The sequence below is a fragment of the Xyrauchen texanus genome, chromosome 38, assembly GCF_025860055.1.
Source record: "Xyrauchen texanus isolate HMW12.3.18 chromosome 38, RBS_HiC_50CHRs, whole genome shotgun sequence".
Lineage (NCBI taxonomy): Eukaryota > Metazoa > Chordata > Actinopteri > Cypriniformes > Catostomidae > Xyrauchen > Xyrauchen texanus.
Genome location: NC_068313.1, coordinates 15789232 through 15810383, shown reverse-complemented (window position 1 = coordinate 15810383; position 21152 = coordinate 15789232). Strand labels below are relative to the sequence as shown.

The following is a 21152-nucleotide window of genomic DNA, read 5'->3' as shown; positions in this document are numbered from 1 at the left end:
TTGGCAATAAAGCTGACTCTGACAATTCCTGCTTTCCCACAGATCTATTAAGCCACGGGATTAAAGGGTTAATTATTTTGTACTGCAAGAGTAAGAGACATTGCATTAAGTCATCTTGAGCAACTATAACAAGGCAAAAGGCAAAAGCAATGCAATGCCAACCAACAAAGACAGTCTGGTTATATAGGGGCTTTCAGAATAAACAGACACTTCATTACCTTCTTGAAGAATAAGTTCACAGTAAACCAGACTCCAATTAGCACAGCAGCAGCAGTGTACATGTACAACCTGTTCTGCCACACACTCTCAGTGTAATCTCAAACATCATTTAAAGCACCTGGGAATGAATGTCAATAGAGTTTTTATATGGTAAAATATGTAAACACACACACACATAATATGTTAATGTAGGTCTTTCACTTATTCACTGGTGTACATTTTTGCTAAACATATTTAAAAATAAAGAATTGCCTTGTTCAAATACTTAACATTAATTTCCCCAAATATAAACATATGACAAATGCATTTCTATGAACAACGCATGTAAGAAAACCTGTATCCCATTTCTTGTTTACACATGTACTTAAGAATATACACTCACCTAAAGGATTATTAGGAACACCTGTTCAATTTCTCATTAATGCAATTATCTAATCAACCAATCACATGGCAGTTGCTTCAATGCATTTAGGGGTGTGGTCCTGGTCAAGACGATCTCCTGAACTCCAAACTGCATGTCAGAATGGGAAAGAAAGGTGATTTAAGCAGTTTTGAGCGTGGCATGGTTGTTGGTGCCAGACGGGTCGGTCTGAGTATTTCACAATCTGCTCAGTTACTGGGATTTTCACGCACAACCATTTCTAGGGTTTACAAAGTATGGTGTGAAAAGAGAAAAACATCCAGTATGCGGCAGTCCTGTGGGCGAAAATGCCTTGTTGATGCTAGAGGTCAGAGGAGAATGGGCCGACTGATTCAAGCTGATAGAAGAGCAACTTTGCCTGAAATAACCACTCGTTACAACCGAGGTATGCAGCAAAGCATTTGTGAAGCCACAACACGCACAACCTTGAGGCGGATGGGCTACAACAGCAGAAGACCCCACCGGGTACCACTCATCTCCACTACAAATAGGAAAAAAAGGCTACAATTTGCAAGAGCTCACCAAAATTGGACAGTTGAAGACTGGAAAAATGTTGCCTGGTCTGATGAGTCTCGATTTCTGTTGAGACATTCAGATGGTAGAGTCGAATTTGGCGTAAACAGAATGAGAACATGGATCCATCATGCCTTGTTACCACTGTGCAGGCTGGTGGTGGTGGTGTAATGGTGTGGGGGATGTTTTCTTTGCACACTTTAGGCCCCTTAGTGCCAATTGGGCATCGTTTAAATGCCACGGCCTACCTGAGCATTGTTTCTGACCATGTCCATCCCTTTATGGCCACCATGTACCCATCCTCTGATGGCTACTTCCAGCAGGATAATGCACCATGTCACAAAGCTCGAATCATTTCAAATTGGTTTCTTGAACATGACAATGAGTTCACTGTACTAAAATGGCCCCCACAGTCACCAGATCTCAACCCAATAGAGCATCTTTGGGATGTGGTGGAACGGCAGCTTCATGCCCTGGATGTGCATCCCACAAATCTCCATCAACTGCAAGATGCTATCCTATCAATATGGGCCAACATTTCTAAAGAATGCTTTCAGCACCTTGTTGAATCAATGCCATGTAGAATTAAGGCAGTTCTGAAGGCGAAAGGGGATCAAACACAGTATTAGTATGGTGTTCCTAATAATCCTTTAGGTGAGAGTATCTCACTTATTACACATTTTCGTGCAACTATTTTAGCAAATGTAGACTCGTGACTTCACTGTTCTGTACGTACAGCAGATTAATATCATTTGTATATAATGAATCTAACTATTAAGTGTCTATAAAAAGCACTTCTCTGTTGTGTATGCTAGTTAGAATCAAACCCCCTGTGAGATCACCCCGCCAACTGCAGAATGCACCAAACCCGATACTGTTGCTAAAAACAACATATTTAGCAGTCTATCAAATGAGATTACTCTTTTAATTTATCTATTACAACAAAAAGGTATGGATTTAACTTGATATGTGGTATGTAAATAACTAGCTAACTTCACAGGACCATCTCAAAGGACGCTGCCGTGTTGTTATGATAGGAATGCTGGGAAAATGAGGACATTTCAGGTCACAATAGTTGAAAACTCATGGTTTAAAAAATTGTAACTTAATACTGATAACAACAATAATAATAATAATAATAATATTGCATTCATCAACATTAGTTAACTACATTAGTTAACATAAACTAACAATAAAGTGCTTTCCAGTGCTTATTAATCTTATGTTATTTTTAACATGTACATTTTTAAAATAAATGTTTGTATATGTTTACATTAGTAAATGCATAATGCACTAACATTAAATAACAATCATGAATTGTGTTTTTTATAAACTAACATTAACCAAGATGTAAAAATGCTCATGTGATTTAAAAAAAGTTCATGATATGCATTAAATAGTTTTAAAAAAACAGAACCTTATTGTAAAGTGTCACCATAATAATAATATTTTTTGTTGTTATTTCTAACATTAGTAGTTATAATTATAAATGTCTTAAATTGTTAAACTAAAAATGCCACAAAAAAGCCATCATAAAGTTTTGATTTTATTCATGATTATACATTCCACTAAGTTATAGGCCTATAAAAAGCAAACAAAGTTAGTAATGTTTGTCTGTATATTCTTCTTTATTGAAAATATAAAGTATTCTGCATATTTTAACAATAAAATTAGATGATGACGGACAGTTTATGGAAACACAGATCACATTAGAATGTAAATTCTTCAATTAAAAACAAATGTATTTTGTCTACATTTAAATTTGTACATTTAAGTTACAAAATTCACAGCATCTTTGTCTTTCCCTGGTTCTTGCGCTTGTGATGGACAACTGCAAGTGTAGTGAAAAAGTTTCCCATGAACAGAACCAGAAAGCAGAAGCCAATCATGGACACCTGTAAGTGTTGAAGAGATAAAGGCAACTTAATGCTATCAAATTCAACAGTTTTTCATTTAGCATCAAAAGGAATATTCCAGGTACAATATAAGTTAAGCTCAACAGCATTTGTGGCATAATGTTGATTCTAAAAATTATTTCGACTCGACCCTAATTTATTTATAAAAATAAATAAATAAATAAAATGTTTCAGTAAGGCACTTACAGTGGAAGTGAATGGGGCCAGTTACTAACCTGGAAAATTCCTTTAAGACATTACTATTTTTTGGAACACTGACCTGCCATTCTTTGCACTCAGGGAGCCGAGCCATCCTGAAAAGTGATATACTGTTCCAAAGCTGCCAGAACTGTAACACATAGAGCATTAAGAGCATGCTTTCAATGCTTTCATCATCTGAGTCATCTGATCCTCCATGAGATTCATGATAATTTTTTATCAGGAATTCAGGAAAGACAAATACTTACTTGACCCAAAAAGAGAAAGGGAAGAAGAAATGTTAGTCCCCTCCACATCCAAGACTGAAATCCCTCTATGTAAACAAAAAGAGTGTTTATGCTGGAAACCCTCTCAGCTACTCTATTGGTATAAAGTTTATATGGTAATTTAAAAATCCTCACCAACAGTCAAGTCCAAGTTGTGTCTTTCCCCTAGTGCTTTAAGTCTATAGAGACATCCACTTTGATAGTAGTACTGAAGGCATTGTACAACGACTGCAAGACAAAGGCACATTATTACCTGTGGTCCTGCCATGTTTTCTGCCACAAAAGATGCATCAAACAGCAACGTTCCATGTTACTTACTTTGATACAAACAATAGGCCAGAAACTGGTTCCTGAATGACTGATACGGTTCACCATCTGGCCTAAATCCAAGAGAATTGTTGTTTGAGAGCAAACCACTTGTACCAGCAATTCATTGATTTATAAGTTATGTATTAATCAAATATGTAACAGTTTTGGTTCCATTCATAGAAAAATGTATTCTGTACCTATATGGTCACACCAACCATTATGAAATAATTATCTTGAAATTACTCACCAGGTTAGCATGACCCCAGACAGAAAGGTGGAAATGTAGTGATGGATAACCCACCAGCCCTTAATTCTGTAAAAGCAAAGCATGCACATAAATGTTGAGATGGTACAGACCAGTAAAAAGCAGCTGCGTTTTTAGGCAGCTTCTAAAATCCAGTATTTTTTGCCATTGACAGATGCTGACCTGGATCCATTGCTGATGAGGATGCTTTCACGGATTGTTAGGGTGCAATAGTACCAAACCAACAGGAAGTTAAGAAGGGCATCCACGACTCTACAGACACAACAAAGAAAGACGTGAGAAGTTTGAGAATGTGACCTGATGTAAGGCTTGTCAGAGAGTTCTGCATAAACCCGGTTTTACCTGTAACTGATGAAGAAGCGACACATGAAGGTCAGCAGGAACAGAATCATGGTCACATAGAGCTTGAACCTTTCATACTCATCTTTGTATTCAGCTCTATAGTAAATGATACAGTTTAAGATATGAGCCAATAAGAACATATTTAGCCATTTCTTGCAATGTTCATTTCATGAGAATACTCCCATCTACTGGAACAGTACTGAGAAAAATCACTGTCTACTCTGTTCTTTGAACTGGACATAAAGAATCCATTAGCATGCACAACATAAGTAGCTTTCAGTATATAAATACATATAATTTTGTTGGTGCTTACTTGGACTCTTTGCTCAGAAGGTTGACATTCACACTGCCAAGAACAAGGCTAAGATAGATCCTAGAAAAAAAAAGCAAATGTGACAAACATCGTTCACTGTAAACCCTAAAGTTTTCATTACTGGACAAATTAAATTGTCTTAATTAAACATTACTTGAAATGTCACGTTTTGGGCTCATAACTCCAATATCTATGTTCATTGAACTTATTTTTCTTAAAAATCCATAGACTTAAGATTTTAAGTAACTCAAACTATTGAGAAATTGAGGCTATGGGACATACCCAAAATGCCTTTCACTTGAATTATTTATTTATGTTTCCTTGGTCAAGTGGAACATTAGGGAGCATTTAAATAGTTGTTTTTAGCTATTTTGTAGTATTATGTTGTTTTGTTGCAAATAGTTGTTTCGTGTGATGTCACCATTAGGGTGTTCTGTGTCCCTTTGGTCAAGTTGGACCATGTTAACACTATCTCAGTTACCCTTGTGCATCTGCAACTTAAGTATAGATGTATGTGCATTTCTGTGGTAAAATAAGTTTATTTAATTTTAAATTTAAGCTTAAACAACAACATTTAAATAGCAAATCTGAGATAATTCTGCTTGCATCTAATTACCTTAGCTATAATATTTAAGTCCATTCTATATGAACACCAAGTTCAGTGAACGTAATAACACCTGTCTGAGACTCCATTACTCTATTCAACTGAGAGCATGAGTTTACTCAATCAATTGAGTACAGTCAACTTAGGGTTTTCAGTGTACTGTTTGCAAAGCTTAAAACAACATGATCAAATTGACAAGTGTTAATAATCTTCCAGTACCCATTTTTCTTTGGAAGAAACGCCTCCATTTGAAATAAATTGTTTGGCATATCCTGAATGTGACCTTTGACCTCCTCCACAGCATTCTTCTCTTCCTCTGTCAGTCCTTTACTGAATCTATAATAGGGTGCAGAAAATCTCTAATAACGGGAGTAACCATCATAGTCTGTTAAGCCTCTGGTTCCTTTAAAAAGAAAAACCACTGTTTTTACCCACTTCTTCAAAGACTGGGATGTATCCTTTATATTCTTTCTCTGTCGAGAAATGGAGGCTGCAAAGTTCTTTTGAAGTTTGGAGACTTCATCTAACTTCTGCAAGTAAAGTCGATGGGTCTCCTAGACACACAACAGTGTTCCCACAAAGAACATTTAGCTCAACTTAGTCCTAAATCTATTGTCAATAAATGACTGATAGAGTAATAAAGTCAGAAAACCTACCTGAAGCTTCTGGAATTCTTTTTCCTGAATCTCCCATTCCTGAAGGGCTTTTGCGAGTGCTGTCGACATCAGTAACAACTAATCAGTTTAACTATTGTTCCCTTTTTTCTTTAGATAACGGGTGAAAGCAGTAAAAACGGAAGAAAACACAAGAATGTCTACATTGGCAATTACAAATGTATATGGGATATTTGAAGAGAGCTTCAGTTTAGAGGCATTTCAATGCCAATCTTCTTCGTATCTCTTACTGAAGGATTGCAATAGACTGACTTGAACTTTGTAGTGAACTTTGGCAGAACAACTTGGCTGATCTATGACACACTTGTTTGCCTTTACTTTATAGGACGTTTCGAGTGCAGTAAAATGCATTCCGGCATACATAAATGAAAAGAGAAAAACTACAGAGTAAAAAGTTTAAACTGTTCATTGCAGAAATAACGTTGCGCATTTAAAGAGATTATTATACAAAGTCTAGTCATTTATATTCTATTGTCTTGTGCCCTAGTTGCATAATCCAATAATCCCTCATAAATTCCAATCATGTAAAAGAACACTTTCAGAATATGAGAGTAGTTGAAACAATGAGAACTTGAGCTTTTACACCACTCTAGACACCTTTCAGACTCTGATAAAAAGTGGCAACCTGCAATTGTTACCTTTAGGAGCTACTTCTACCTGATCTAAAGCTTACAAATTCGTTTTTTTGGTGTAACCTAATGTATTCAGGTTGATTTATATTTTGTACTTAAATAAAACCAGTTTATTTATATGATACTTTTTTTTCATTGTAACATTCATCATAAAGCAACCAGGTAAAATACACAAATATTATACAAATTCAACAAAAATATTCTCAATATATCTAACATTCATATTTCATGAAAAATATTTAGTGGGAAAATGACTGGAAATAACATGAACACGCAATGAGAACCAACAGATATATTTTTTATAAATTATAAAATTATTCAGAGCAGTTTGAATAATCATTTTAGAAATGTATATTGTTCTGGACAAAGTTTCCAATAATAACTTTATATGTTAACTTAATATTATATTTCTGGTGCCCTAGTTAGGTTTGATCTGACCGTTTCAGTTGTCTCGCGAAGGACTTTAATTTGTCCACGAGCATCCTCTCGCGTTCGCTCGCTTCTTGACATAGCTTCAATACGCATGCGCGCTCTTGCGTTTGCGGTGTTGTTGTTGACTGTAGCAATATCAGAACTGCGTAGGGTATGTCATGTCAAGAAACATCGGACTGCAAGCCCATGGGTGGGTTTACGATCAAATGCATGACGGTGCAACAAAAGCAGAGTCTACACGGGTAATTACATTTACAGCCTTAAATCTTCTTTTGACTTTCTTCTGATCGCATGTAAAGTGCGGTATTTGTGGCTGACCAGCGGTGCTGCTGCTGCATGAAACACCGGCCGGTGTGTTGGCTCCAACAGAGACTGTCGCATTTGCTGTCACTTTTCAATGAATTATTAGTCATAAAGTGATTTTATTGGACTAAAGTTTCTTTGGCCTGGACGCATAAGTGTAAATAAAAATGAGCGCCACGGTGTATGTTTTATCCACGGTTACCGGGTACGTGCTGACCTCCGTATTACTGCTGAAGTGTCCGTCTCTACTGCACCGGAGAAAAAGAGAAGCCTTCCGGAGCAGACACATCTCACACCGCGGCGGTGAGTGGAGACAAGCTGCTCCAAACATATTCTCACTTTAAATCCAATCAATTTATGAATCAACATGCCCCCTTTTCTTTGTTACCATTAAGTGCAAATCAATACAGTAGCGTCTGAAACCCTAGTGAGGTTTTGAAACAGCCAAAATGCTGAACTGAAATAACCTTATGGGGTCACACTTGAGACTTATGAAGGCTTTGCCAAGTCATGCATGGTCTGCAACTGAATGGGTTGCCTAGTTGAACTGAAAGTCGTATTGCCAAATGTCTCGCTCAATATGTCAGACCAGTTTTGCCCTTATAGCCGTGTACTTTGGAAGTTTTAGGGCGTAACCATTCTGAACCTCTGTCTAGATGTCACTAAGTTGTTGCAGGAATAACATAAGGTTTTTTACAAAGTTAAACTTTTTAGCGTACTCAGTAGTCTAACACCGCTCGTCAATGTCACATATAATAGCCAATCAGATCAATGAAGGCGGGACTCAAATTTAAGAAGCTGGGGGCCTGGGCAGTTCAGCAAGTAAAGATGCTGACTACCACCGCTGGAGTCGCGAGTTCGAATCCAGTGCATGCTGAGTGACTCCAGCCAGTTCTCCTAAGCCATGAAATTGGCCCAGTTACAAGGGAGGGTAGAGTCACATGGGGTAACCTCCTTGTGGTTGCTATAATGTGGTTCTCACTCTCAGTGGGGCGCGTGGTAAGTTGTGTGCGGATGCTGCGGAGAATAGTGATAAGATGCGCAGATTGACGTCTCAGACACAGAGGCAACTGAGATTCATCCTCCGCCACCTGGATTGAGGTGAGTTACTATGCCACCAGGAGGACTTGGAGCACATTGGGAATTGGGCATTCCAAATTGAGGAGAAACCTGTTCTATTTTCCCAGCGCTGCGCATCAGCGAGCAGTTCAGGTTAAGAGTGTTTGTGTCATGTGAGATGTAAGAAAATAATGGGAAAAAATTATGTTCAAGACATGGTTACGGCCTTGGTTCAGAGAGTTTATAATTGACTACATACTGCTTTGTGACTGAACCCTGAAACACAGAGGGAAGAGGGATGTAAAGTATTCTGTTTCTCTTCATCAGCTTAAGTCATTGGCTGGAATTCAGATGACTCTTTTTGTGGGAACTTTTTGTCCTAATACTCCACATTGTTTTTCTTCGTCTCCAGGTGCTGGTGAGAACTTGGAGAACACAATGGCGGCCTTCAGGCAGTGAGTGTATAAATGAGCCTCCATTTATTACTTGTATTTGCATCGGTGTGTGCGACTACTGTATGACCTAATGTGCTTAGATAACCAAGTCGACTATAAATGCCTTATAGTAGAATTCAGGTGGTTCTGGAGTATTTTTTTCACTTTTAAATATGTTTCACTATTCATGCAAGTGGCTATGAACAAATAATACCTTGCATCATCTGTCTCTTCTGCCACTCAGTGCCGTTCAACTGGGCACAGACATGTTGGAATTGGACTGTCATTTGACCAAGGATGAGCAGGTGGTGGTACTGCATGATTCCAACCTGAAGAGGTCGACTGGCATTAACTCGTACGTCTCTGACGTGGCCTACGCGGTGAGTGGAGAAACTTCAAACATCCTCGCTGAATCGATAACACTCGCTGTCCAAATGTTCGACTCTAGACTGAATCGTAGTTGGTATAAAGTAAAACTCTTATGCCATTGTGCAAATATATGCTATGTTGTAAAGTTTGTGTAATCATACTTGTGTTTGCATCCCCAGGATCTTCCACCTTACTTTTGTAAGCTTGGCGTGTGTTTCAAGCGAGGTGAGTTTTTGTGTTCATTTCAATAATGCTCAAGCAGATTTCCAATGTGGCTCTAGCAATATGTTATACACATTATTTATTATTAGCAGAAAATGACAACTGGTCAAAATAACAAAAAGATGCAGTGTTTTCAGCCCTCAAATAATGCAAAGAAAAAAAGTTAATATTCATTTTCAATCAGAACTTTCATGCATCTTGGCATGCTCTCTACCAGTTTTCACGTTGCTGTTGGTTGACTTTATGCCACTCCTGGTGAAACAATTGAAGCAGCTCGGCTTTGTTTGATGGCTTGTGACCATCCAACTTCCTCTTGATCACATTCCAGAGGTTTCAATAGGGTTCAGGTCTGGAGATTGAGCTGGCCATGACAGGGTCTTGATCTGGTGGTCCTCCATCCACACCTTGATTGACCTGGCTGTGTGGCATGGACCATTGTACTGCAGGAAAAAAACAATCCTCAGAGTTGGGGAACATTGTCAGAGCAGAAAGAAACAAGTTTTCAAAGACAAATCTGCTTCAGCCTTGCTGAAGCACCCCCAGATCATCACCAATCCTCCACCAAATTTCACAGTGGGTGCAAGACACTGTGGCTTGAAGGCCTCGCCGTCTAACCATTAGACGACCAGGTGGAGTATCGATGATGACCTGGGGGTGATACAGCAAGGCTCGAATTGGGCAGATTCTTTTTTGAAGGATGCATGAATCAAGCCATGTATAAGGTTATGTTTTTGTTAATTAAAAAAAGTTTTACATAAAGACATGAATAGCATTTTTTTGAAATATGTTAAAAATGATATACACTCATATAAGATGAAGTCTGAAGTCATATCAGAAACCCTATAAAAGCTATTTAATTTTTACAAGATCTCTCTACGTGGATCACGAATAAGCAGCGTGACATCAAACGGCAAGTGAAACTTTGTTTGGATTGGATAGAACAATGTCCATTATAGGGATGTGTGTAATATGAGATGAATAAAATCACAGACTAAATGTAACAAAACAGAAGATAAACAAACACATTTGCTGTGAAGCGACAGCACTCCAGGACAATGGGTGTCAGTATAGAGTCCAAAACCGCAGGTACTTCTAGGACCAATGGGATGAGTAAGAGCCAGCTAAATCCTTGCTAAAATCTTACTTAGTACACCTTTAACCGTTGTGTGACCTTTAGGACAAAAGAACCCATTGAAACCCAATATTTGATCCAAATTCCATTAAAGCATAAAATCATGAATTTTATGATATTATGCTTTCATTCCGGAGCCCTGGATTCAAAATTTAGATGTTTAATATTTTCCACCAGATGGTGCCATTTTCTCATGTTTAGCCTATGGAGTAAATACATGCTTTTTTTTTGTATTTTCTGTTTGCTGTATTATAGAGCACTGTAGGCCAAATGAATAAATGATGCAGCTAAAATTATGTGGGTGTGTTGGTATGGATGTGTATGTATGTGTGTGTGTGTGTGTGTGTGGGCATGTTTATGTGATTTACGAGGACAATTTTTTAAGTTACAAACTGGTAATTACAAGGTTATTATGCTATAAATGTGGTTCATGAGGACATTTCTTCATAAATTGCTATGTCTATGGAAAGTCCTCATAATGATAGGTAGACCAACGTGTGTGTGTGTGTGTGTGTGTGTGTGTGTGTGGCGTTATAGAAACAAACTGGCATTTAAATGGTTAAAATCCTGAAAATGAATGAATATTTGGTAGTTATGATCAAGACTGATGTTGGTTAAAAAGTCAGTGAAAGTGGAAAATAATATTAATATATAATATTATTATGGTAGTTTTTTGACGCTGACATATTTGTCCTCGAAGGGACCTCTGAGTAACTTTTTTTTTTTAAATGGACACACAAGGGTTAAATATGAGGACGCTCAGTAAAACTTGACTAATGTGATATTGAAATGTGTTATCAATGCCTCATTCTATGAGTAGAATTCACATGAGGTCAGTAAAAGTGGTTTTAAACTCGATTATTATTTAAAGTAATATATATGCAGTAGATAATCTTTAATTTGTCTTATTTACATTATTAATTCATGACGCCGATGCGCTATCATGATATACATGACCATAATATGCATATTATGAGTGTAAAGTGTCAAATATAAAGGTGTTAATGTGCAGAATAAAGAAAAACGTGTGAATGGCTTTCTTTTTGCTGCTTTGCTGTCGAATAGAACTTCTAAAAGTTACGAACCACAGAAACAAACGCAAAAACACCTTCTTTTTAGGCAGATGTTGTTATAAATGACGTCACATCCATTCGTTCTTCGATTTCATAGGGAGTATATCGAGGCCTTTAGTTTCAATAGTAAATGTAAGTTATTGATTACCATAAATGTTATTCCTCATCCATTTCAGAGTGCTTTTGTGAAGGCGGCGATGACAAACGCATCCCTCTGCTTACAGACGTGTTTGAAGCTTTCCCAAACACTCCTGTAAACATTGACATTAAGGCCAATAATGACACCCTCATCAAGAAGGTGTGTATGTGTGGGCGGTCCTGCTGCCCAGTCTTATTTCCCTTCCTTGAATCCTATGTCTGTGCAGCTATTTGTCATCACTAAAACTCTTCATGGTCAGCGAAATGAGTTTGCCAGAAGCAAATTAACTGATAGTTATACCTTCTCTGTCAGGTGTCCGAGCTGGTCATCCAACACGACAGGGAGCATCTGACTGTCTGGGGAAACTCCAGCAATGAAATCGTAAAGAAATGTTACAAAGAGGTGAAAGCCATTGATGCACTGATACATCTTTGTTAACTACATTTATTTACTGTCAAATTAAATTGTTAGAAGCATGTAGATTTTTCTTGACTGATGACTAAATTCTTTTTTGTAGAATCCACGAATCCCAATGTTGTTCAGCTTGCACAGAGTGCTGCTGTTAGTGGGGCTTTTCTACACTGGGCTTCTGCCTTTTTTCCCGCTCAAAGAGCAGTTCCTGGAGATCCCCATGCCTTCCATCATTTCTAAGTGAGGAACATTTCACATAGGTTTTGCTCAGTTGTCTTTTAGTCATACACGTGCTCCTTTAGTTTTTACCTCTTGCCAATTTGGATTGACTTTAGATACAAAACAATCTTCATAATATTTGCAATAATATACAGTATATTTATAGGGTTAGTTAAACCCAAAAACAAAATTCTCTCATCATTCACTCACCCTCATGCCTTCCCAGATGTGTATGGCTTTCGTTCTTCTGCTGAACACAAACTAAGATTTTTAGAAAAATATCTCATCTTTGTTGGTCTATTCAATTCAAGTGAATGGTGGCCAGAACTTTGAAGCTCAAAAAAGCACATAAAGGCAGCATAAAAGTAATACATAAGACTGCAGCTTATCTTCAGAAAAGATATGATAGGTGTGGGTGAGAAATTATTATTTTTTAATATATATATTCAATATTTAAGTCCTTGTTTACTATAAATTCTCCTCCCTGACCAGTAGGTGGCGATATCCATTAAGAATTATAATCGTCAAAAACAAAAGAAGAAGAATGTGAAAGTGGAGATTTATAGTTTAAAAAAGGACTTAAATATGGAACTGTTTCTCACCCACACCTATCTATCGCTTCTGAAGACATGGATTAAACCAATGGAGTCTTATGGATGACTTTTATGCTGCCTTTATGTGCTTTTTGGACATTCAAAATTGTGACCACCATTCACTTGCATTATATGGACCAAAAGTGCTGAGATATTCTTCTAAAAATCTTTATTTGTGTTCTGGAGAAGAAAGAAAGTCATGCACATCTGAGATGGCATGAGGGTGAGTAAATTATGAGAATTTTCATTTTTGGTTATACTATCGCTTTAAGAAGATGCTAAGTACCAACTTTGTTTTTTTGGAAACAGCCTTAAAAGTGATGAAGAATTTGTGCTTCTTGTAGAGTCAGAGACCCTGATCGTCAGACACGGAGTCAACAGTTCATAACATGGTTGGCAGACACGTGAGTTTATGTACACACTGGCCTCAGCACACCTTTCAGCCAAATATTTACCTAAAACGGTTTATGAGTTTCATATAGGCCTTGTGCCAAATTATGCACAGACATAATAGTAATTACACACATGTAGAACTGCATGATTAGCTTAGAATTCTCCATCTAATTGAGTGAATCAAAATGTGTTTAGAGGAGACTGGGGCTAGTTGTCACAAAGGGAAGTTGTCAAATGTGGAGTCCAATTGTGCAAATAGCTTGCAGACGTTTTTTATGTTGGTTTCAGACAATTAGTTTAAAACTTTACATTAGAAAAATCTTTGTGAATTCTACTCTCCAAAGTAGTGTTGTAACAGTACCAAAATTTAAATACCACAGCAAGAATATGCTAATATGATAATGTGTTATTGAACACACCAGTTTAGTTAATTTTAATTATTTTAATAATTATAGTTTAATTATTAAAGTTTCATTTAATTTCATCATCAAAATTATGTCTAATCAATACATTCTTAAAATTTTAACAAGTGAAAATATAACTTTTCAACACGTTATTGCATTTTGTTTTGCCAAACTTTTATTCATCAGCTGTCTTGCTTGTGATATTTTGATTAATAATTATTATTATTACAGTGAATATTACATTTTACTATCAAGTTGTAATATATTTTCATTCAATTTCTTTAATTTCAGGCATCTAGTCTATTTTTAATCACGCTTTTATTATGATGTGTGTTTTTTGCCGGAAGCTTCAATTTCCCGGATAAACAGTTCGCAACATGGCCCAGTGTGATCATTGAAGACTTTAAAGTCACGTCTGAAATCTCATCCCTTTACATTGAACTTTGAGTCTGACAAAAGATAGGACACAGTTTTTGAGTGTTTGTGTTTTAGATTACTGGTGTTTGTGTATGTGGTAATTTTTAAATGTTGTTTTAAATTGTATTAATGTGAAGCACTTTGATCAACTCTTAACCAAAGTGTGGTTAACTTAAATGCTATATAAATAAAGCTGAGCTGAGATTAAAGGGCAAATGCTGTGATTTAATTATATAAATATATATTTTACATATGCTGCGTGGTTCTCAGTGGATTATTTCTCTGCTCTGTCATCTCATACAACGTGAATGATTCTCAATGTAAGATATAGTTAAAGTACGCAGCTTCATATATTTGTTGTGAAATTAATAGTTGTTGTTTTTTTGCGCTTCGTAATTGTTTTACTTTTTAAATTTGGCTGAAACGCCCATAATAGGCAGTTTTATGCATTTATATTTTGTTTTGTGGTTGTGATGGTGAGGACACATTTCCCTGTCACCCCCTAATTTTTACATGAAACCTATCCCACTAGTTAAGTTGCTGGCAAGTTGCCCCATATAGCCTGCTTGTCTGATATCAAATCTTGGATGTCCATATATTTTTTTAATTCAAATGAGGGTAAACCTAAACCCTCAGTGAAAAATGTAGGTGTTGTATTTGACTCTACACTGAAGTTTCAGTGGGGGGCTGGAATGATGGTGAAGCTTTTGAAGCAGCAGGGAACTTCACACTGCTCCAGTGATCTACTGAAGATCTGGGGCCAGTTGGTCAGCGCAGACATCAGACAGGCAGGTGAAACCGCGTCTGGGCTTAGCTTTACTAGTCTTTTGTTTCCGAAAGACCCAGCATTCATCCTAAAGCCTTGTTGATGAAGCTTCACAAGCACACCGGCTCGGTTCCCTCGTATGCGTCTTTTGGATCGCTTGTAGAGAACTACTGTGCCTCCAACTAAGATGTCTAATAAAACGTCTGAATAATCAAACACCAGCCAAAAATTATCTGGTATGCTCTGCCGAATATTCAGGAGTTCATCCCTGGTGAAACTGATTGGGAAAGGGTGACAAACAAAACATGACAAACAAACAAAAGTTAAAAGAAATGCTAGAGAGCTCCAATCCGAAGCAGCCATCTGTGGCGCCATATTGCAAGACAAATAAATGCTGTCCATTCAGAGTTTGGGAGAGTTATTCATGCTTTTATTTAATCTTGAATTATAAAACTCTCTTTATATAGGAATAAACCAATCATACAGTATATTGCTCGTTTGCAAATCTTCCAGAATGCAGCCGCTAGACTTTTGACTGGCGTTTGCAAATATGAGCTTACTTCTGTTTTAATTTCTCTGCACGACTTTATGGTATGTGGCTATGCAGGAATTGACTTTCAAAAATAAATTTACTCTTAAGAAATATTCACTAGTGACCTCTTGTCCCACTCTCCCCAGTAGATTTTAATGGATGTAAATATGATTTGTGCAAAGGAATGCTAATGTGGATGTATTTTCAGGCTTCTCATGAGAAAAGCTCTATTTGATCATCTGACAGGCAGAGGAATACAGGTGCGTACCTCCAAACTATATTTGGATACCAAACAACACATGGGCCTTATGGTTTACCATAGCATCAGAGTGCTATGGTGAGCATGAGGAGGTGGCAGGAGCTTTATATGCAAATTCTCTCTTGACTGTAAATTCATCATGTGACATTGCCAGTGTTTTGTTTTCCAGGTGTATGTCTGGGTGTTGAACGACGAGGAGGACTTTAAACGTGCCTTTGACCTTGGGGCCACAGGGATTATGACAGACTATCCCACCAAACTGAAGGAGTACATGGAGGAAAACAAATACAACACCAACCATAAATAAGACATGTTGGTTGAAGTAAACAATATGCTTTTCCACTGATCTTTGGCCTATTTGGTTTGGGAAAGGCCTCTTAAAAGAATAGTTCACTCAAAAAATAAATTCTCTCATAATTTCCTCACCCTCATGCAATTCCAGTTTCTTTCTTCTGAAGAACACAAAGATTTTTAGAAGAAAATCTTAGCTTTGTTGGTCCATACAATGCAAGTGAATGGTGATCAAAACTTAGAAAATCCAAAGAGCACATACAGGCAGCATAAAAGTAAACCAATTGACTCCAGTGGTTAAATCCATATTTTAGCACCATCTAGGAAATGTAATGAGTTTGAAAACATGATCGTGCCTAGATACAGCAATGGCAAGATGAAAAAGACGTTAAATCATGGTCTGTTTGCACCCAAAACTTATTGGATCACTTTAGAAGACTTGGATTTATCCAATTGAGTCTTAAGGATTACTTTTATGTGCTTTTGGAGCTTCAAAGTTTAGGTCACCATTAAGTTGCATTGTATGGACCTACAAAGCTGAAATGTTCTTCAGAAAATATTTGTTTGTGTTCTGCAGATGAAAGAAAGTCATACACATATGGGATGGCACAAGATTCAGTAAATGATGAGACCATTAACATTTTTGTATGAACTATTCCTTTAATAACCCAGCATTTGGATATTTATGTCCATGATTGTAGAAGTGCCAGCTATCAGTTCTGCATTCTTCAACAAACAGCATCAGAGCGATTTTAAAGCAAATCAGACATCATAGCTTTAACATCTCCATATCAAGAAACATTATCTTTAGTAAGCAAGAGGACTCATGATAGTGTAGTTATGCAATATTAATGGTTTTAGGGCGGTGTTATTATTATCATGGCATTTCTGTGAAGTTTACAGGTGAATTAATTGTATATAGCCACTTTCATTGTATGTTATTGACTGACAGTGGATTGTTTCATTACAATGTGATTTGCATCTGTTTCTGCAATAACAGCGAACTTAATAAAGACTCGAGAGATAATTGTCTAAATGACAAGACTGAAGCTACTGAAGTTTTTCCAAGGCACAAAAATAAAAACTAGTTTAAAAGGTATATTATATGGGATCACTGAGAGATCAACACTCAGAGGACATTAGAGTTGGTTTTGTATGTTGACTGCAATACTCTGGTTTTATTGCATGTATATGTTTTGGTCAAAAAGAAGTTAAAGGTAGGTTATGACTGTAAAGATGTCTCGATTGCTTGAAGTGTTAAGTTTATATAATACAATACTAGTCAAAAGTTTGAACACACCTTATTCTTTATTATGTTTCTCCACATTTTATAATAATAATAATAAATCATCAAAACAATGGGAAAAAAACTCTTATGCACTGTAAAATCTAATTAGTTGACCTTAGATTTTTCAAGGCAATCGGTTTGCATGCTTTTTCTAAGTAAAAATACTTATTTGGCTCAAGTAAACTGAACTTAATTTTTTATGTACTGTTACCTAGTTACAAGTAAACTTAGCTCATCTGTGATTAAAATATTGTTGTGTTGATTAAATAATTTCAATTGGGATATAACATGTATTATACAGTGGAAAAGAATTTATGAATGGACACTAGCTTAGCCATATGGCACATTGGATACTACTCAGTAAATCTTAGTGCACATAAATTTGCACTTTTGTGAAGTACAATTGAGTAAAGAATGGCTTAAACTTAACAGGCTCCAAGTTCATGGTAACACTAATCACTCTCATGGTGATTTCACAAAAATATCAATTATCAACCAGCTACAACAATAGTCATAAGAATTAAAACTATACATTTTTAAACAAAAAAGTATTATTTTTCTACATAAGTTCCCTTGTTTTAAACAAACATAGAGAATGTATTCAAGGGCTTATGGGTATTCCACACAGCTGCAATTTTGTACTTGATCATTTTGAGTTAATAGTACTCAATGCCAAATTTAAAATGATGTATATTTTTGAGTTATGATTCCAAATGTGACATTTCAAGTAATGTTTAATTAGGACCACTTAAATGTTTTTACTAAGGACAACTTTAGGATCTAGAAAGTAATGGTAACTTAATTAAAACTATTAAGAATTGAAAAAACTTCAGATTAAGTTGTATAAACTTTTTTTTAAGATTACTATTAGTGTGGAAATTATTTAGTGACCAAAAAATGTTAAACAAAAACATGTAAAAACTCATTTTGATTTCTCTCAACCAACTTTTGAGGTATCCACTCGAGGTACTTTTAAAATCTGAATGAAGGAGCTCCTTATATGTTGGCTACTTTTTCTTATCCGGTCCAACTCATCATCCATTTTAGTTTTGTAAGATCATGTGAAAAATAACTTCAGTCAGGTGTGTCCATATTTTTGACTAGTAGTGTAATGTTAAAATGTTTTTACTCAGTTTAATGAAAGAGGTTGTTTTGGAGTGAACCTGGGTGACAAACATTTAAGGGTTAACTAGATGGATGATGTTTTAAAATGTTGTGTAATGTGACTTGAATGCCCTTATGCTGATGACAGAAATTGATTTTAACTTTAGTTGGCTTCTTTACATGAGAGGAGAATCTGAGAAATGTTGTTTAAGGAATTGGATGTAAAATGCTGGATACATTCAAAATTGGTTTTCTTCAAGTTTTACATTAAAGTGTGTATATTTTTTCCATTTGTGAAATTGTTTTTCTGTTTCATTCATTTCGAACAAACAACTTCAACGCCAAAAAATGCATCATTACTTGTGTAGGAACTTGGTATAGTGTTTAATTTTTAATGATAGTACTGTAATTAAAGAAGTTATTTGGTTTCGCCTTTGAATTTCAGCCCCACAGTTCTGTTTGGATTTGCAAATATACTGCCATTGAATATATTTTAAAATGTATTTGAAATAATCTATTATTGCCTTTGTGTTGTAATGCTGTGTGTATGTCTTATGAAGCAATTAAATGCTCCTCGAAAGATTCCAGTCCCTTTTACTGCTTTTGTTTTTGTTATGATATAATGTGCAGCTAAATGTGCAGAGATAACTTTAAGTAAGCCATTCATAGGTTGGTACCTCCCAAAAAGTGTAAATACTGTGAATATTGTGCAGAAATTACATACTTCCTATTAACCCTTAAACGCATACCTTGGGTCTTTCGTGACCCTTGTGCGGCAAATGTTTTGGAGTTGTGCCCACACCTCTTTAGTATTCCTCAACCTTTCTATTATGAATAGTTTAACACAAAAATAAAATAGCAGAAAATACATATTTTTTTATGATTGCTTAAAGGTAGTATGCCCAAATATGAAAATGTTCTCATCATTTACTTGCCTGCTTGCCATCCCAGGTATGTATGATGTCTGCTGAACACAACCGAAGAGTTTTAAAGAGTTTTCTTTTGGTCCATACACTGCAGGGTAATGGGTACCAAAATTTTGAAGCTCCAAATAGCACATAAAGACAGCATTAAAGTAATCCATAAGACTCCAGTGGTTAAATCCATGTCTTTAGAAATGATATGATAGGTGTAGTTGAAAATCAGATCAACATTTAAGCCCTTTTTTAGTATACATTATCCAGTAGGTGGCAATATGTACAAAGAATGTGAATCGACAAAAACCAAGGAAGAATGAGAAAGTGGAGGTTGGTAGTAATAAAGGACTTACATATTTCTCTGCTTCTCATCCACATCTATCATATCACTTCAGAAGACGTGGATTTCACCACTGGAGTCGGATGGATTACTTTTATGTTGCCTTTATGTGATTTTTGTACCTTCAAAGTTCTGGCCATCATTCAGTTATATGGGCAAACAGATCTGAGATATTCAGCAAAAGAAAGGAAGTCATTCACATCTGGGATGAGGGCATGAGGGTGAGTAAATGATGAGTACATTTTTGGCTGAACTATCGCTTTAAGTACCAAAGGCGCATAGGGTCATCATTCGAGACCCTAGAAATGTAATAGTGTTTTTCTTTCTTTTTTTGGCACTTTCATAAATCATATATTTATGTTTATTTCATATCTATAAGTTTACTATCACAGTATATATATATATTTCTTTTTTTAATTACATGACAAATGAGCACTATATTCATACCAATGACAACTATATCATGTTGATTCTCTGTGTGACGAAAGATCAATATTACATCTGTGAGTACACATACTGTATTATGCATGCTATTTGTTACTCAAGGTGGCGTTGTTCTTTCAGTGATTGACTTGATTTGACACTGTTATTTGATGAAGAAGCAATGTGGAAGTAAACTATAGCAAGTATAATGCATGAACAGTATGATATGACTATTGTTGTTTGGGTGTAGTACTGAGAATATGTAAGTTGTGCATCAATTTAGACTCAATAAGTACCTGAGAAAATACATATGTGTAGCTTATGTGTAACGTGTAGCTTAATATGTGTTTAACAGTCTGTTGCGTCTTATGAAGTTTCATTGTGCAAGTAATAAATCTTCTTCTATTAGTTGCATCATCTCTTTGAAATGTGAAAAATAAAATATTAAAATATATTAGATTAGACTCAACTATATTGTCATTGTGCAAAATACAAGTACAGAGCCAATGAAATGCAGTTAGCATCTAACCAGAAGTGCAAATAGCAATATGTATATAATATAAATATTGATACAATATGTTTTTTTTTTTCCTTTTGAGAGGGTTAAATTATAAATTATGGTGTAGAGAAGCAGAGACAAGCTCAATGCAAATGTCTATGAATACAGTACAAGGTGCAAATGAAGCAGTATAAAACTGAAGGTGCATTGTACAGAATGAAGAATAAATATGCAAATATATTTATATGGTCAGTGACCATAACAGTGCAAGCGGCATCAGTAAGTAGAAGTTATGTGCAAGGGAATGTGCAAAACAAAATAGTCTGATGTATGTAAGATGTAGTGTTCAGTGTATCAGAATATACTGTATTCATTTCTGTCTTGAAAATGCTTTTACATTTTTACACTATCTGGCCATTTTGTAGATCCATTTCTGATGGCTATACATGCCGGGTCCTGAG

At 36.1% G+C, this 21152-nt stretch overlaps 2 protein-coding genes across 4 annotated transcripts; one reads left to right on the top strand and one right to left on the bottom strand.

Annotated features, from left to right (window-relative positions):
• Positions 1–2863: 2863 nt before the first annotated feature.
• LOC127631906 (ion channel TACAN-like) lies at positions 2864–13158 on the bottom strand. 2 transcript variants are annotated; one of them, XM_052110306.1, is made up of 13 exons: positions 13135–13158; positions 6023–6061; positions 5802–5920; positions 5586–5702; positions 4763–4822; positions 4450–4545; positions 4270–4359; positions 4090–4155; positions 3852–3913; positions 3669–3761; positions 3516–3580; positions 3329–3397; positions 2864–3048 (listed from the first exon to the last, which is right to left on the bottom strand). In XM_052110306.1, the coding sequence occupies exons 1-13, from the start codon at positions 13156–13158 to the stop codon at positions 2938–2940; spliced, it is 1011 nt and encodes a 336-aa protein (XP_051966266.1). In that variant the 3' UTR covers positions 2864–2937. The 2 variants fall into 2 exon arrangements, with proteins under 2 accessions (XP_051966266.1, XP_051966265.1); XM_052110305.1 differs by lacking the exon at positions 13135–13158 and having other exon boundaries at positions 6023–6130.
• Positions 7229–19557, top strand: LOC127631905 (lysophospholipase D GDPD1-like). 2 transcript variants are annotated; one of them, XM_052110303.1, is made up of 10 exons: positions 7229–7710; positions 8879–8921; positions 9145–9280; positions 9449–9494; positions 11873–11994; positions 12148–12237; positions 12353–12486; positions 13403–13462; positions 15779–15830; positions 15999–19557. In XM_052110303.1, exons 1-10 carry the CDS (start codon positions 7575–7577, stop codon positions 16134–16136), a joined length of 957 nt encoding a protein of 318 aa, XP_051966263.1. In that variant the 5' UTR covers positions 7229–7574; the 3' UTR covers positions 16137–19557. The 2 variants fall into 2 exon arrangements, with proteins under 2 accessions (XP_051966263.1, XP_051966264.1); XM_052110304.1 differs by having other exon boundaries at positions 7243–7346.
• The last annotated feature ends 1595 nt before the right edge of the window (positions 19558–21152 follow it).